General features: G+C 47.9%; 1 protein-coding gene across 3 annotated transcripts in view; it reads left to right on the top strand.

Moving 5' to 3' along the window:
- The first annotated feature begins 158 nt into the window (after positions 1-158).
- The window catches only part of UPB1 (beta-ureidopropionase 1), a 28,989-nt gene continuing 14,301 nt past the window's right edge, over positions 159-14,846 (top strand). Inside the window, exons 1-3 of one of the 3 annotated variants that reach the window (XM_029922466.1) lie at positions 159-303; positions 6,261-6,432; positions 8,467-8,554. In XM_029922466.1, the coding sequence (XP_029778326.1) occupies positions 200-303; positions 6,261-6,432; positions 8,467-8,554 (364 nt within the window). In that variant the 5' untranslated portion in view covers positions 159-199. The remainder of the gene's footprint in view (positions 304-6,260; positions 6,433-8,466; positions 8,555-14,846) is intronic. The other 2 variants (XM_029922467.1, XM_029922468.1) reach the window with 2 other exon arrangements.

A 14,846-nucleotide genomic window follows, 5' to 3' on the forward strand; every position in this document is an offset into this window, starting at 1 on the left:
CCCTGGAACGCTGATTGGCTGCGCGCCGTGGAGGCGCGAGGAGGAGGCGTGTCCTGTCGTGAGCCCGACGGGGCCCCCTGGTGCGCGGGTAGAGGAGAGAGCGCCTGTGCGACCTTGGCTGTAGGCCCCTCCTTCTTCTCTGTCTGTGGGCAAAGGGTAGGCAGTTTTAGTTTGGACATTGCGCTTGCAGCCTCCTGCCATGGCGGGGCCTGAATGGGAGTCGCTGGAGCAGTGCTTGGAGAAGCACCTGCCACCCGCAGACTTGAGGGAGGTGAAACGCATTCTCTATGGCAAGGAAACCAGGTCTGGGGCCGAGGCTGGGGTGGGGAGACCTTGGGGCCAGCAAGTGTGGGCCTGGGGAACCGGGGAGAGTGCTTCAGTATCTGAAGGGCTCTGAGTGGGCAATGAAGATCCGAGTTGATGAGTAGAGACCTTAGGAAGTCTAGATGTGGCAGCTCTGGGCCTCTCAGGGGTTGCACAACCCCCCAAGTGCCCTTTACAAGCCACTTCTCTCCTGGTTGCCCAGCACACAGAAGGAAAAAGAACCTGGGAGTGAAAAGACAGGTTTTTACCCTCTGTGACTTTCTCTGTGACCGCCTGGCTCTCCTTCCCTACTTCCAGTGACCAACTTCCTCCCCACAACTAGGCTTCTACCCTGAGTGTCTGTCTGGGTCAGTGCCTCCAGCCAGAGCCCCCAGCAGGTCAACTGATGGTCCAGTCCCAGCCCCTACTTCCTGCAGTCACTGAGCCTCTGACAGATCCTTGGAGGTAGAGGGCAGCTGGATCTGGTTGGAGAAGGAACCATTCCCACTGGCAAGCCATAGGAGTTAGTTTCCACCATCAGTGCAAATATTTCCCCATTGCCAGCCAGTCGGTACATCACTAGGACTTTCTGAGGTTAGTGCACTGCTGGACACTGGGTATACAAAGCTGGAAGATACTTTCCCTTTAACTCTTGTTTCTCTTTGGTCCACTTTTCTCAAAGCAACCAGAAAATGTACATCATATCTTGTTGCTCCTTTGCTTAAAACTCTGTAAGGGATTCCCATGGCTTTTAGAATGAAATCTAAACTCTGACCCCATGCATCTACTGAGTTAACGTCCTTCTACTTTCTAGCTCATTGGTAGGCTCCCCGCCCCCACCCAGCCAGACCATGTGCTTCCTGACCTTGTGACAGTGACCTTTAGGCAGGAACCTGATAGACTCACCGGAAACTCAACGATGTTGATTGGATCAGTGGTTTCCAGCCACCTGGAGTTACTGCCAGGGGGCCAGATCTTAGATCTAAGAGTGCTGGTGGATGGTAAAAGTAGAACAGCTGTCTTTGGGGATAGGAGTGGTATAGAACTTGGTCAAAAAGGGCTCTTCCTAGCCAAAGAGGAATACCCAGGACTGGATGAACTTCAGGGTCCCTCCTGAAATCATGCTGGATTACTACTTTCCATCACACCTGTCAAGAGGGAAGCCTCTTAGAGTTAAGGCTCCCAGAGGTATCTTAATCAAGGGTTTCAGGATGGGAATAGGTTTGTTTTAAGGATGAGGTGGGCATGTTCTTCTAGAAAAAGAAATAGAGCTTGTGGTGTTAGGGAGAAGTAAAGCACAAGAGTCCTGGGGAAAGAGAAAAAAGTGTCTTGAATAGGTGACTGGCTGGATAACGTTCTAGAGATTGGAATAAGGACTGTCTTGCAAGAGGCATTTTATGTGAGAATTTGGATCCTTCACAGTGGGGAGGGATTATAATGGGTTGTAAAATGGGAGCCAATGTCTATTGGACAACAATGACTAGGCGTCATCCAGGGGCTTGCCTTACAGTAACTATTCATGAAAGATTCTATTCCACTCAGCACTGAGCCCTTCCAGGCCTTACGTCTAGGGTATAAACATTTGTACTTGCTCAGTCCTTGAAATTGGGTGGGGTTTGGCTATGCACAGGATTGTGAAATAAAGATAGAAAATTATTAGTCATTTAAAAACTCTTCTTTCACTTAACCCCCTGCTCACTCCTCATAACCTGACCCGGACCTGGCCTCCTCTGTGAAAGGCTGATGGAGCTTGAGTCTTCAGCCCCTCCTCTGGACTCCTGACTGCATTCCACACCTCACCTTCTCTCCCAATTATCTGCTGTGTCAAACACAAAGACGATGCTGAGTGAACGTTTGCTAATTGGATGGACTTTTGCCTGGGCCAGGCAGATGAAATCCCCAAAGAACACAGACTCTCAATTTTAAGACAGCCAGAACCAAGAAACATTTATTCATTTAATAAATGTTTATTGCATGTTTATTTTTCTCTTGGGCACTAGGAGTACAAGGATGAGTAAGCCATGGTTCCCACCCTGAAGGGGCTTTCTGTCTTTTGATGGTTGTCCTACATTGTGAGAGAAGGATGGCAAGGAGAGCTGGAGACAGTGTACATGTATGTGCAGGGTTGGGGGGTGGTCAGGAAGCCTTCTAAGGGGCAGCATGCTTGTACTGCATCCTGAAGGAGATGGAGAAATTGGTTTGGAGACAGGAAGGGCTCAGGTACCCTGGGTCTAGGCCCAGACACCAGGGAACATGCTCATTCAGGGACTGCATGTGTAGAATGTTGTGAGGAGAAGGCAAAAGTGGCCATGGTGGACCCAGGGGCGCTGAACACCCTGCTAAGGCAGCAGAGCCTGTCCTAATGGCAGTGGGAGTCTTCAAAGAATTTGGAGGCAAGGATCATGCCAGTTTCTGGCTTGGACCCTCAGGTGGCTGATTCATCCATCTAATGAGAAGCAGCTTTGGGGAAGGTTGCAGAGTTGAATTGGGGGTGCTGTTCAGTTTTCTAGAGCTGCTATAACAAATTGCCACACACTGGTGGCTTAAACTGAAATAAATTTATTCTCACAGTCCTGAAGACCAGAAGTATAAAATCAAGGTGTCTGCAGGGCCACATTTCTCCAAAAACTCTGGAAGAAAATCCTTGCCTTCTCTAGTTTCTGGTGGCTTCTGGTATCCCTTGGCTTGTGGCAGAATCACCCCAATCTCTGCCTCTGTCTTCACGTGGCTATCCCCTCTTCCTCCTGTGTCTCTCTTCTGGGCATCTCTTATAAGAATACCTGTCACTGGATTTAGGGCTCACCTGGATAATCCAGGATGATCTTATCTTGAGATCTTTAGTTATGTCTGCAAATATCCTTTTTCCAAATAAGGTCTCTTCTTCACAGGTTCTGGGTATTAGGATGTGAACATATTTTTTCTGGGGGGGGGGTGTCACAATTCAGCCCACTACAGGGACTGTGCAGAGATGGTCCTCATGGGGGGAAGCTTGGCTTGGGACTGTCCTCATTCTAAGTGGAAGAGTGGGTATAGAGTGGGAGGGGCCCTGGATGGGTTTCTGGAGAACCTACTGCTAAAGGAATCAGAAGAAATGGTGACTTTGCATGACACTGCAGAGGTGAGGAAGCAGGGATGGGGGGCCCTGAGGCAGATGTCAAGGACACTGAGCAGGATAGGGACAGAGTGTCAGATAGTACAGGGAAGTCTAGAAGGTTGAAGACAGGTGTTTGAGTCTCTCCCATTGCTAAAGACAATCAGAAGGCCAGTGGCAGTTTGGAGTGGGGGTGTGGGTCTCAGGAAACTGGGGGCTGAGGAAGGTGTGGGAGGTGAGGGCTTTAGGGAAGCTCCCTGTGAAGGGGAGGCAAGGAGAGCAAGCAAGGTAACCAGAAGTACCTATAGAGAGTGTGCTTCCCTACTTTTGAAATTTTTGTCCTCTCTGTTATTTATTTTTTAATGGGAGTGACTCAGATAGCTTTAATGGTGGATGTGGTGGGTCTGTAGGAGAGGGGATGAGGTGTCCAAGCTATGCATATTGTTAAGTAAAAGAAGACAAGTAAGTGGAAGAACAGAATACACAGAAGGACACCAATGTAGTTTACACACATTTAGGAAAATATTGGAAAGAAACCTAAAATATTGTTAAGAGGGGTTGCCTCTGAGGTTTGGGACAGGAGCTCAGGGGTGGGATGAAGAGGGGAACTCATTTTTCACTTGATATCATCCTTTCCCACTGTTTGATTTTTTTTTCTCCCATAAGCATGTGTTTCTTTTGTAGCAAAGCTCTAGTTTAATTATTTAAAACGCTGATGGTAAAAGAGCTATTAGTGGGGAAAGATGAAGTTCCAGAAGCTAGAGGTTGCAGAGGAGGCAGGAGCTGGGCTCCCTCAGGCCATGTCTGCTCTGACCCTGGGTTGGGGAGGTGGGGGCTGGGGGAGGAGCCTCGGAGGGTTTGTTGGGGCTGAGCAGGAAGTGATGTACTTTACTCCTTGACTTTAGAGGTAAGGCCATGAGGGGCCTTTGTAGCAAGATAAGGGGTAGAAAGGCAAAAGGTCTACTCTAGGGACCAAGGGAGTGTTTCGGGCAGCATGGAGCGTCTGTGAGGTTGTGATTCACCTGGTCTCTGCCCCCACCTGAGCCATAGCTGGTCCATATCCCACCATATCCCTGTGCCAAGCCTTTGGTGGACACAGCACTTGTTTATGGAATGGGACTCGATGGTCTGCTGGGTTCTCCAAGACTAAGAGGGCCGGAACCTAGTGATGGACCACCTGGATAACAGGTGGAGGTGACTAGACAACAGGGAAGTGCTGAGAAGAGGCAGAGCCCTGAAGGTAGCTCCATGTGAGGATGGAGTGGCCTGGCCTGAACCATCTCAAGCCTAGGAGAATGAGTGTCCACAGGGAGCTGGATGGGGGCGGGGGACAGCTCTCAACATAGTGACAAGGCAGGGAGCCTGCATATTACAGAATGACGGAGCTCCTGGTGGTGGAAAGTTGGGGAGAGCCAACAGCTGTGGGCAGTGGATGAGGAAAGACAGAGGCTGAGGGACATCTGTCATCCAGGTGACAGCTACAGGTGGGCTTGCAAAGGTGAGGCAGGATCTCTTCCATCTGTTATCTTCCTGTGATGAGACCCAGACCGAGGATGGGCCTGGCAAGATGTCTCCCCAAGGATGGTTCTGCTTCCCCAACCTGTGGCCTCAGAGGAAACAGATACTCAGAGCCCTTCTTCTTCTCCTGTCCCCCATGGTGACTTGTCCTGGGGCTGAGGTCTGTAGGGGTGGGGAGTCCTTTGCCTGAGGGCAAGAGGAGTGTGCCTGAGGCAGTCACAGCAAGGGGAGGCTCGGTGTGGGCACTGCTGCTATTTCTAACTTGCTAGCAAACGGAACTCTGACTAGTTGAAAAGCAGGCTGATTGTCAGGGGCGGAACCCAACTTGGAGCTGTCAGGGCCGTCACATGGAAACCGCCTGGCAGGGGGCGGTGGCAGGGGGCTTGGGCTGACAGGGCTGTGATTTTGAAAGAAACGTCTTTAAAAGAGTGATTTAAAGTAGGAGAGAAATATTATTATTAGATAATGGCTGTCAGGTTATTTTTTGATGTGTTCTCTGAGTATTTCATAACCATCTTGCCCCTAGATGGTAAGGCCTTCCTGGCCAGAGGCCATGTCCCATGCTCCTGCGGGTTTCACCTCAGCGCACAGCACCCAACTGGCATCAGGAGGTGTTTGCCATTTGGCCAGTGGTCACTCAGCTGGAAGATTTTATAAATAATCCACTTGCCTTTGTTAATAAACCAGAAAACAGGGTGAGTGCCTGGGCCGTTGGTCTGGACACCTAGGTCTCACCAAGCCCACCCAGCACTGGGCATGGAACTGCCCCCAGTGGGAGCAGCAGCAGGACAGGGTGGTGGGGCTCACTGGAGACTTGTAACCCTTAGTGGTGAATGGTCACAGGACCCTCCCTCGTGCCATCAGGCCCCTAAGTCCTGTTCTCAGCAGCCACTATGTCTTATCACAGCCTGCCCCAGGCTCAGCACAGCCCTCTGATTCTAGTCTACAAACATTTTGGAAATCCATTGCCTCTCCTCTTCTGTGCGGACTGCTGAGACAAACCCACCCTGAGGTCAGCAGCTCTAAAACACCAACCTCTTGACCAGTCACTCTGCAGCCCCCTCCCCGCTCCCCTGCTTTGCCAGGCCTGAAGACTATGGGCACCTCCCTGGTGAAGTCCATACTCAGTGCAGTGTCCATTCTCCTCCAGGTGGGGCCCTCTCTCCTCCTGGTCCCTACTCTACCTTCCCACAAGTGGGCCCTGGCCCTGGGCTGCTCTGTGTGCCTTCCTGCCAGACACCCCGGCCTCCTCTCTACCAGACAGATGGCTACTGGGGGGTTGGAGGTGAATTTTAAATTCAGCAGACCTCATGCAAATTGTCTCCCTTCTACTTTCCTGCCCATTTAGGAAGCTCGATCTGCCTGGGAGGGCTTTTGAAGCTGCCTCTGAAGGGGACTTCGAGCTGCAGGGATATGCCTTTGAGGCAGCAAAGGAGCAGCTGAGGCCACCTCGGACCGTGCGTGTGGGACTTGTTCAGAACAGAACTCCCCTGCCTGCCGATGCCCCTGTGGCAAAACAGGTGCAGCCTCTTTTGACCATAAATACATAAACGGAGCCGTGGCCCACGCTGTGTTTTGAACACGTCCACAGTCTCTGGGTCACTGCAGGTCCACTGCTCACTGCAGGTCTGTAGGCACCCTGAGTGTCACCTAGATGTCTCTTCCCTGGTCACCCCCCTTCCCGGCAGCCCACATCTCTGGCTCCTTTTTCTCTTCTGGCTTCTACCCTCTCTCTGTCTGCCCCTCCATGTCCTCTCCTGTGATTGATCTGAAGTTCCATTTAACAATTGAGAGAGTGCCCTTTTGTCTGGCTCATGCTCTCTCTCTGGAACTCCGCCTCTCAGTCTCTTGCCAGAAGGGTACCTGCTGGCATACGCCAGTCAGGACCTGTCTGTCCTTCTGCATGTTCCTCTGCATTGATCCTGAGAGCAGGGACTCAACTGAACCCAGATGTCTGTCAGCTGATGGTGCCTCAGGGTGGCAGGAATATGAGACGCATTTCCTTATGACCTTACAGTTAATATAAATGTGACGGCATCTTGTATGTCCCGAAAGAAACATGTTATCATAGACACAGGCGATTTGTTGTATATACTTCTTCACAGCGTTTCTCCAGCTGCTGAAACTTTTAAGAGTTTCTCTGCAGAGTTTTGCTGGGGATACAGCATGCCTCAGAACTCCTAGAGATTCTCCAGAAAAGGCCAGTTGGATTCCAGGTCGGGTTCTGCACCATCTTTCACTCTAGTCCTTCTGTTTTTGTTGGATTAAAAGATTTCTGGTTCGCTATTCACTTCTTGTCTCTGGGTTAGCTGACTGTGAATATGTTTCCTCAACCATCCCAGATCGTCAGGGGCAGAGTCACTGTCCCCTCCGCACCCCTAGCACTTTGGAGCACACTTTGCACACTGTCAGCACCTAGCCAATATCCACGGAGCCTTGGTGTGCAGTCTCATAAGAGAGAGACAGCATCGTAAAGAGTGGGTGCTCTCTGGGTTTTCAACCTGGTTTTTCTGGTCTATGAACAAACGCTTCCAAACATCTCCTGGGAGCCAGGCATTGTGCTGAGGACACGGAGCATCTGAAGACCCTTTCCTCCTGCCCCTGAGGAGCTCATGGGGTGATGGGAGTGGCAGACAGTGGAGGAACACAACAGCACAACAGGAACCGCACCCCCAAAGGAACCTACCAGGGAGTGCCAAGGCACCTCTTAATGCTCAGCCCTTTGCTGAGAGGTGCAGCCTCCCAGCACTCCTCTGTGGGGGACACATGACATGAATAACATATCCCAGGAAGATTGAGTGGAGTGGGGAAGTGCATTCCTGATGGAGGACACAGCTGGGAAATAGGATCCATTCATTTGATGATCAGATACACACAGGAAAACAGAAGTGGCAGGACAAGGCATTCCAGAAGCCCCGAGTGCAGGGTGGTAGAAAGTGGACTGTGTCCTAAGGCAAAAGGAGCAGGTAGCCCAGAGGATGGCCAGGGTGTGCACTGGGTGTGAGGCCCCCTTGCAGTAAGTAGCAGACAAGCTTATGCACTCCTTTGAGCAACTCCTTAGGGCAGTGGGAAGATAGTGTTCTTCCCGTTCTCCAGGTAAAGAAACTGGGGCTCTGAAATGAAGTACTGAGTGTGTGGAACCCTAGACCCTTTGTACCTCCACCTTTTCCCTCAGAGTTTGGACTTGAGAGTAGGAAATATCAGAACCTCCCCACCCTACTTGTCCTCTTGCAGCTGCCTAGGTTGGGGGTCATTCCACATGCATGAGGATGAGTCCTAAAAATGGTCTCAGCCAGGGACCCCTGGCTCAGTTGCTTAACTGTCCAACTTTGGCTCAGTTCATGATCTTACGGTTTGTGGGTTCAAGCCCTTGTTGGGTTCCGTGCTGACAGTGTGGACCCTGCTTGGGATTCTCTCTCTCCCACTCTCTCTGCCCCTCCCCCACTTGCGCAGCACACTGTCCCTCTCCCCAATAAACGAATAAACTTGGAAAAAAAAAAGACCTCTGCCAATAAAAGAAAATGGGTCCTAATCCTTGCTTTTCGAATTTCCAGGTCACTGCCCTTCACAGACGCATAGAAGCCATCGCAGAGGTGGCTGCAATGTGTGGAGTGAACATCATCTGTTTTCAGGAAGCGTGGAGTAAGTCTGTCTTGGGGTGCTTTCTCTGCTGCCTTCAGACAATAGTGTGTTATCTCCATGTCACCAAGAGGACTTCTTGATTTCTGAAAATCCCTCTTTTCTCATCTGTTGAAAGATTATTTCAATAATCTGGACTGAAATCAAGAGTCGGCCACTTAACTGACTAAGCCACCCAGGGGCCCCCTCCCGACTTCCTCACCACTGCCCTGGTCGGAGAAGCCATTAGCTCACATCTTGGCTTCTGTGATTGCCTTCAGCTCATCTACTGTGTTCTCCACTTGGGCCCCTTCTAACAGGCTCTTCACACCTTCTAGGAAAGATCTTTAGAAAACTCAACTCTGTATTACATAGTCTCTTCCCCCACCTCTGTGGCCTCATCTCTGCTGGGCTCTGCTCTCCCCTCCCTGGTCCTTCACTCCCCTACAACACCCTCTCCCTCCCCCCAGGCCACTGTAGTAGCTGCCCCCTCTGCCTGGCCTTAGTGCCTCCCTCCCTGTCTCCTTCCCTTCTAGACCCTATCCAACCTTCACTTAGAAGCTCAGAGCCCACTACCCTACCTAACATTTCATCCAGGTTACATACTCCTGGTACCATCATGTATCTTTATTTATTTATTTATTTTTTAAATCAAAGTTACACAGGCTTATCATTGGGAGTCAAATGGTCTACAAGGTCTATTACCAAAATGAGCTGTCCTCCTCCCCAGAGGCAACCACTTTCTACTCTTAGCTAGTTCTTCAGGAATCTACTTCATACTGCGGCTTCCTGATTTTTCAGTTTTGCACCACCTATTAACTTTCCATTGTGGAAGAAGACAGCATTAGTTCCTTGCCTCCTTTGCCCGCTCTGTTCACACGCACCCTTCCTATCCTCCATCCGTTCTCTGCCAAGCCATTTTCTAGACTTAAGTTTCTTTCCTGAATAACTTTCTGTTTTCCCCAGAATTTACATTGTTTTCTGCACACCTACCCCAAATTCTACCGCAAACTTTCTTCCAACTTCCTTAAACACATGAAGCTGCCTGTTGGTTCCATCTCCTCTTTTTTTTAATTTGTTTTAATTTTAAGTTTTAGTTTTAAGTCCAGTTAGTTAACATACAATGTTATGTTAGTTGCTGGTGTAAAATATAGTGACTCAGCAGTTTCCACACATTACCCAGTGCTCATCACGACAAGTGCGCTCCTCAATGCCCATCACCTATTTCACTCCATGTCCCCACCCTGGTTCCATCTGCCTGAAGGAAGGTGTCCCCAGAGCCTTCTGGCTGCACTAGTCTGAATTAGCTGGCGGCACAGCTCCCATCCTGGTGATTTCCCTGCACCATCACGCTGGGGAGTTCCTTTGTCTTGCTCTTGTGCTCTCCTATCCCACATCTTCCTCTTTCTTGCTTTGCTCCCTCTTTTTGGTTGAGTAGTTTTCTGAGAAAGAACACACAGGAGATCTTGCATATCTGAAAATATGTTCCTCCTACAACTTGCTTGCTAGTTTGGTGGGCTGTTGAATTCTGGGTTAGAAATACTTTTCTTTCAGAAGTTGGGACACATCGATCCATTGTGTTCTGATTTTGGGTGTTGTTGACTAGTCAAAAGCCATTTTGACTTATGACCCATTGCATATGATCTGTTTATTTTTCTCTAGAAGGTTGTAGGATCTTCTCTAGTATTTTGAAGTTTCATAATGATATGCTATTGTGTGTACCTATTTTTAATTTTTTTAACGTTTTTATTATTATTTTGAGAGAGAGAGAGTGAGCATGCAAGCAGGGGAGAGGCAGAAAGAGGAAGGGAGAGAATCCCAAGGAGGCTCCACCCTGTCAGCCAGATCCCAAGGTAGGGCTGGATCTCACAAACTGTGAGATTGTGACCTGAGCCAAAATCAAGAGGTGGATGCTCAACTGACTGAACCACCAGGTGCCACTGTGTGCCTATTTTCATCCATTATTTGAGGAACTCAGTGAAATCTTCCAGGCTAGAAATTTGGGTCCTTCAGATCTACTATTAATTAGTGATTTTCTCCCTTTTTTCTTTCCTGATACTCCTGCTATTAAGATGTTAGAACCCTGGGTTAGATCCATAGTTTTCTTAAGTATTTCCTCCTATTTTTCATCTTTGTCTTTTTGCTCAGTTTTCTGGTAGATTTTATCTGTCATTCAGAGTATATGGTCTTTTGTTTCCCCTGTCATTTTGAATTTACAAGCGTTCTTTTGGTCTGAAAGTTCCTGTTTTATGACATCCTGTTCTTATTTTATAATTGCAATACTTTCTCTTATCTCTGAGGGTATTAGGTAGCATTTTTTCTCCTTGCCAGTTTCCTGCTTCAAATTGGTCTTTTTTTTTTCCTTCTGAGTGTGTGTATTTTAAGAATTGGGGGTTAAAAAGCTGCTTGTAAGCTCTGAGTTAGTGGGAAGGGCTCCTCCCCCCTGAGCTTCATGATAGGATGACTTGGTTTAGCTCTTTGTTAGGTAATCTCCCATAGTAGTATCTTTGGGTCATTCTTTTTCAGGCTGGCCAAAGTCCCTAGAGAAGATTCTTTTTATCTCCTGCCAAGAAAAGAAAGAGGATAGGGGTCCAGGGTGCTGATGTTTACTGAATCCCTCTGGTTTTGACACTCTGCTCATCTGCATCTGTGCTGCCTTCCCCAAAGCCAGAGGCCGTTTATCTCCTCTGGAGAGTGAACCTCTAGCCCTCTGCTGGGGTGGGAGGGACACCTGCCGGCCTCATGCAGTAGGAGGAATCTGGGCTTCTGCCTGTTTCTTAAGCAGACTTTTGACCCATTTTCGTCTGCCATCCCCCCTTCCTGCTTCCCTACCTTCAGAGCCACGTGGTACCTCTGACTCCTAAACTTTCTAGGGGCAAGGGGTAGAGAGTGGGGTGTTTCCCAGCTTCGTCTACTGCTGGGAGCCTGAATTTTCTAGGTATACCACGGTATCTACCCTCATCCCTCAGCTCACCAGCCTCCCGGGTTTTGTTGCTCTAATCCTTCTCTCAGTGCTTCATCCTCCTGGGTTTATACATTTGCATAAATATCCCTTTCCTGTCATTTGGCGGGGTTGCAAGAAAGAGCAAAGGTGTGCATCCAATCTGCCACCTGCCCCCAGAAGTTCATCTCATTCTTCGTGCACCTCATTACTTGTGCTTTCCCTCATTGGTACAGCACTTTTGACTTGTCTCCGTCTTCCATTAGACCATAAACTCCACAAGGTCATTGTCTGTGTGGTGCTTGTTTATTTTTCCTATTCCAATCCCCACCCCTATTTTTTTAATGTTAAAAATATTTAATTGGAGGGGGCACTTGTGGGGAAGAGCACTGGGTGTTATATGGAAACCAACTTGGTAATAAACTATTAATAAAAAATAAAATAATAATAAAAAATATTTAATTGTAAAATACATATAACATTGATCACTTTACCCATCGGTAAGTATGCAACTCAGTGACAGTAAATACATTCACAAAGTCATAGAACCATCACCACTAACTACATCTAAAACTTTTTCAACATCTCCAACAAAAACTCTGTACTCATTTAATAATACCACTCAATCTTGTTCCTCTGATAAACTGTTCTAACTTTTTGTCTCTGTGACTTTGGTTACTCTAGGGACCTCACGTAAGTATCCATCCTTTAGTGATTGGCTTATTTCACTTAGTATGATATTTTCAAGGTCTGTCCATGTTGTAGCATGTGTCAGAATGTCCTGTCTTTTTTATGACTGTGTAATATTCCACTGCGTGCAGAGACCACATTTTGTTTCTCTGTTCCTCCACCTCTGTTTTGTCTTTAAAGAACAATCCCTGCTACATGACAGACATTAAAAATGTTCATTGGATGGTTTATCCAACTTCTTCCCTTTTTTGGATCTGGAAAGCTCCCACTCATCCATCCAAGCCTAGCACTGACACCCCCTTCTTTGGGGGACCCTGGGAACTCCCCTTCATAGAACTGAGCACTCCGGTTATAACCACACCAGGCTATAATTCGGTCCCCCCATCTGGACTGGCAGCTCCAGAAGGCAGGGCCACGTCTAAATTTGGAGTGTTGGTTCAATAAATGGAGAACTGTCTTCCCCTCTAATTTGAAAGCTGCAGTTGGATTTTGCAGCCTCCCCCAACCTCCATTCCATATCTTCCTTTGAAAATTTTGTTTACAGTGGTTGTGTAAACAGGAAAAGGAGCCATTAAAATGGAAATGGGGAAATTTGGAGAGCTTAGCAACCTGATATGAAATCAGAAAGGGAAGTTTTATTCTCTTGGGATATTTGAATCTCTCCTAATGTGCTGAAAGCTGAGAATAAATGGTCATTAAGGACCTTTTTTGTCATTAATAGTGTTTGGGTTGGCTTCCTTAAAATAGTTTATTCCCTCTTTCCTGAAGGCAAGCCTGGAGTGTCTTGAGTCTGGTGCCGAGGCCCCTGGGGCTGTTGCTGGCAGAACCCAGGAGACTGAGACAGTGGTGATGCCACCGGTAGCCTCTTCACGTTGGCACCATTCTAGGACCAGCCATCCGGTGACTTCAAGAAATTGGGAGGCTGATGCTTCTTTCTCTTCTTTCTCTGTGAAATGAGATCTCTCCCGCTTTGCAAGGATATGGGCACCAGCTGCCTATTACTGGGCCCCTGGTCCACATTTGAGAAAGGTTGGCTATAATTAGTAGCCCCAAACAGACCACATACCCCATGTCACGACCACTTAAGGCACTTGCCATTCACATTACACAGTTGAGAGCAATGGGAACAATAGCAAACATCTGAAAATTTCCTTTAGACTAATCCCCCTGAAAGAAATGGACATGGCTTATTGGAAGGAGGAAGGTCTAAAGAGTACATGGAATTGGTTCAAACAAAGAAGTCAATACTCCAAAAAAGAAGAAAAAGACACATGGCCCAACAGGAAATGGGCAAAGGGTAGGAACAAGGTTGCCTGAAGGATGAACCCAGAAAGGCCAGTGACCATGTGGCCAGGTGCTCCACCTTGCTGGTGATAAGAGAAATGCATATTTTTTAATTTTTTTTTTTTACATTTTATTTATTTTTGAGAGACAGAGTGAGACAGTGCATGAGTGGGGGAAGGGCAGAGAGAAGGAAACAGAATCTGAAGCAGACTTCAGGCTCTGAGCAAGCGTATTTGCACAGAGCCCAACGCAGCTCGAACCCATGAACTGCGAGATCATGACCTGAGCCAAAGTTGGACACTTAATTGAATGAGCCACCAGGTGCCCCTGAGAAATGTAGATTTTTAATCGTGGTGCTTAACCAGTTCACACCATCAGACTGGCCACACACTAAAAAGTATGGCTGAGGCTGTGAGCAACAGAACACATGTAACCTGAATGCCATGCGTGTCCCCACTGCAGCCCTTGCCCTCCCCGCAAAGGCAACTATCATTTTGAACCCAGTATGTGTAGTGTCCTGTGAATTGTTATTACCTATATAGGTATCTGCTGTTTGAAAAATAAAAGTCAAACAAAAATCTGTTTATGAATTTAATGAAATTTCTTATTTAATTAGCTCCCTGGTGGCATCTAGCCAGAGAACATGGGAATAATGCCTTTATCCTAGGGGAACATTCAGCCTGTCATGCAGCAGTTCCCAGACTTCTCACAGGGTCATTAAGCAAGTGGCTTTTCTTGGTTCTGAAGAAACCTCTCTATCCCCGTGAGGAGGAATATTTCTATGGTGACGTGCCCAGGGACCCAGCGCTATCCTCACTGACCCTCTGATACTTTACCCAGGGAGTCATGGCTGTGCTTCTACCAACCCACAGACTGGGCAGCGGTTCAGGATCTGCAGGAAAATATACATAAGGTCAGCTTTACTGTTTTAACCATTTTTATACAGTCCAGAGGCATTAAGCACGTTCACACTGTTGTACAGCCACCCCCACCGTCCATCTCCAGAACATTGTCATCTTCCCAAACTGAAAGCTGGTCCTCCCTGCCCAGCCCCTGGCAACGACCCATTCTAATTTCTGTCTCTATGACTCTGACTGTCCCAGTACTCCCATGTAAGTGGAATCAGGTAGCTTCTTGTCCTTTTATGACTGAGTCCCTTAGCATAATGTCTTCGAGGCTCACCTGTATTGTAGCATGTGTCAGAATTTCCTGCTTTTTAGGTTGGAATACTATCCCATTGTATGGATATACCCTAGTTTGGTTTTTCCATTCACCCATCACTGTATACTTGGGTTACTTGCATCTTTCAGTTGTTGTGAATAGAGCTGATATGAAATGAATTGAGCTGATAGGTTCAAGTGCCTGAGTTGTTTCTCTTTCCCCTAAATTCAATTGTTTTTA

This window comes from Suricata suricatta, chromosome 14 (assembly GCF_006229205.1).
Source record: "Suricata suricatta isolate VVHF042 chromosome 14, meerkat_22Aug2017_6uvM2_HiC, whole genome shotgun sequence".
NCBI classification, from domain to species: domain Eukaryota; kingdom Metazoa; phylum Chordata; class Mammalia; order Carnivora; family Herpestidae; genus Suricata; species Suricata suricatta.